Source organism: Callithrix jacchus, chromosome 7 (genome assembly GCF_049354715.1).
Source record: "Callithrix jacchus isolate 240 chromosome 7, calJac240_pri, whole genome shotgun sequence".
NCBI classification, from domain to species: Eukaryota; Metazoa; Chordata; class Mammalia; order Primates; family Cebidae; genus Callithrix; species Callithrix jacchus.
This window is the reverse complement of record NC_133508.1, coordinates 1,863,813-1,865,516: the sequence shown is the minus strand read 5'-3', so window position 1 is coordinate 1,865,516 and position 1,704 is coordinate 1,863,813. Positions and strand designations below refer to the sequence as shown.

The 1,704-nt window shown below is 41.0% G+C and overlaps 1 protein-coding gene across 1 annotated transcript; it reads left to right on the top strand.

Moving 5' to 3' along the window:
* Positions 1-982: 982 nt before the first annotated feature.
* On the top strand, positions 983-1,438 carry LOC144577094 (histone H3.1-like). Its single transcript, XM_078332884.1, has one exon. It carries the CDS (start codon positions 1,009-1,011, stop codon positions 1,414-1,416), a length of 408 nt encoding a protein of 135 aa, XP_078189010.1. The 5' UTR covers positions 983-1,008; the 3' UTR covers positions 1,417-1,438.
* Positions 1,439-1,704: the final 266 nt, after the last annotated feature.

Sequence of the window (1,704 nt, the reverse complement as noted above, 5' to 3'; positions counted from 1 at the left end):
AAACTAGACAAAATCTTAGTCAAGATGCAGATGACCTGAACAACACTCTCCACCATCTTAAACAAACCAATGGAAGACGACACCCAATAACCACAGAATACTGTATGTTTCAAGTACATGTAGTGTTCACTAGGATAGGTCACATGCTAGGTCGTAAAACAAGACTGAATAGATTAAATCAAATTGAATTCATGCAGTGTATGTTACCTGACCACAATAGGATTAAAACAGAAATTAACAATAAGAGAACTAGGAAAGCTCCAAGTACTTGGAGATTAAATAGAATACACAAGCCCAAGAAGAAATCAAAAGGTAGAATATAAAATATTTTATTCTAAGGGATAATCAAAATACAACATGCCAACAGTTATGAATTACAGCTATGGGAGTTCCCAGAGGGAAGTATAGCCGTACATGCTTATACTGCAATAGAAGAAAAAGAGAAAGGTCTAAAATCAATGACGTAAATGTTCACCTAAAGAAGATTGAAAACACACACACACACACACACAGAGCAAAGAAAACTCCAACGAAGTAGTAAGAAGGAAACAATAAAGGTAAAAGTGCAGAGATAAACCAAATTGAAGACAGACAAAATAATAGAGAAAACTAACAAAGCAAAGAAGCTGGTTGTTTTAAAATATCAACATTAATAAACCTTAAGCTACTCTGATCATGAAAAAGAGAGGAAACACAAATGGTCAGTATCAATACCAGAAGTGAAAGCGAAGTGAAACTATCACTACAGATCCTGCAGACGTGAAAAGGATAATAACAGACTATCATAAACAACGTCATGGTGACAAATTCTGCAACTTAGATGAAATGAACAAAGTATCTGAAAAATACAACAAAAACTAACACAAATTTTGCAGAAAATGTGTCTGGGAAAATTAAAAGATACATTAAACAAAAGAATATGCAAGCCACAGCCTGACAGAAAATGGTCATAAATCTATTTTCAGTAAAGAGCCTGATTTAGGGCTTTGTTTTTTCAGTTAGTTCACAATGGCACGTACTAAGCAGACTGCACGTAAGTCCACTGGGGGGAAAGCGCCGCGGAAGCAGCTGACTACTAAGGCAGCTCGGAAAAGCGCTCCAGCCGGCGGCGTGAAGAAGCCGCACCGCTACCGGCCCGGCATCGTGGCCCTGCGCGAGATTCGCCGCTACCAGAAGTCAACCGAGCTGCTGATCCGAAAGTTGCCTTTCCAACGACTGGTGCGAGAAATTGCTCAGGACTTCAAGACTGACCTGCGCTTTCAAAGCTCCGTGGTGATGGCCCTGCAGGAGGCGTGCGAGCCCTACTTGGTGGGGCTCTTTGAGGACACCAACCTGTGCGCCATCCACGCTAAGCGGGTGACTATCATGCCCAAGGACATTCAGCTCGCTCGCCGCATTCATGGGGAGAGAGCGTAAAGCTTTCTGGGCAGTAATTAAATCCAACTCACAAAGGCTCTTTTAAGAGCTGCCCACTTTTATTCGAAAATAGCTGTGATTAACTGATCTAATTCTGTGAAAGTTAATGTTGATTGCGGTACTTACATACTCATTCGATTGTCCAAAGTTGATGGCTAGCTTACTATATCGCCTGTTTTCTCTCGGACTTGCGAGATTGTAAGCATGTTTCTTTTCATTAACTGGGTGTTGGGGGTTTGCTGCTTGGAGTTGGTAGTGGAATAGGACACATGGGTTCATTTTATAGAA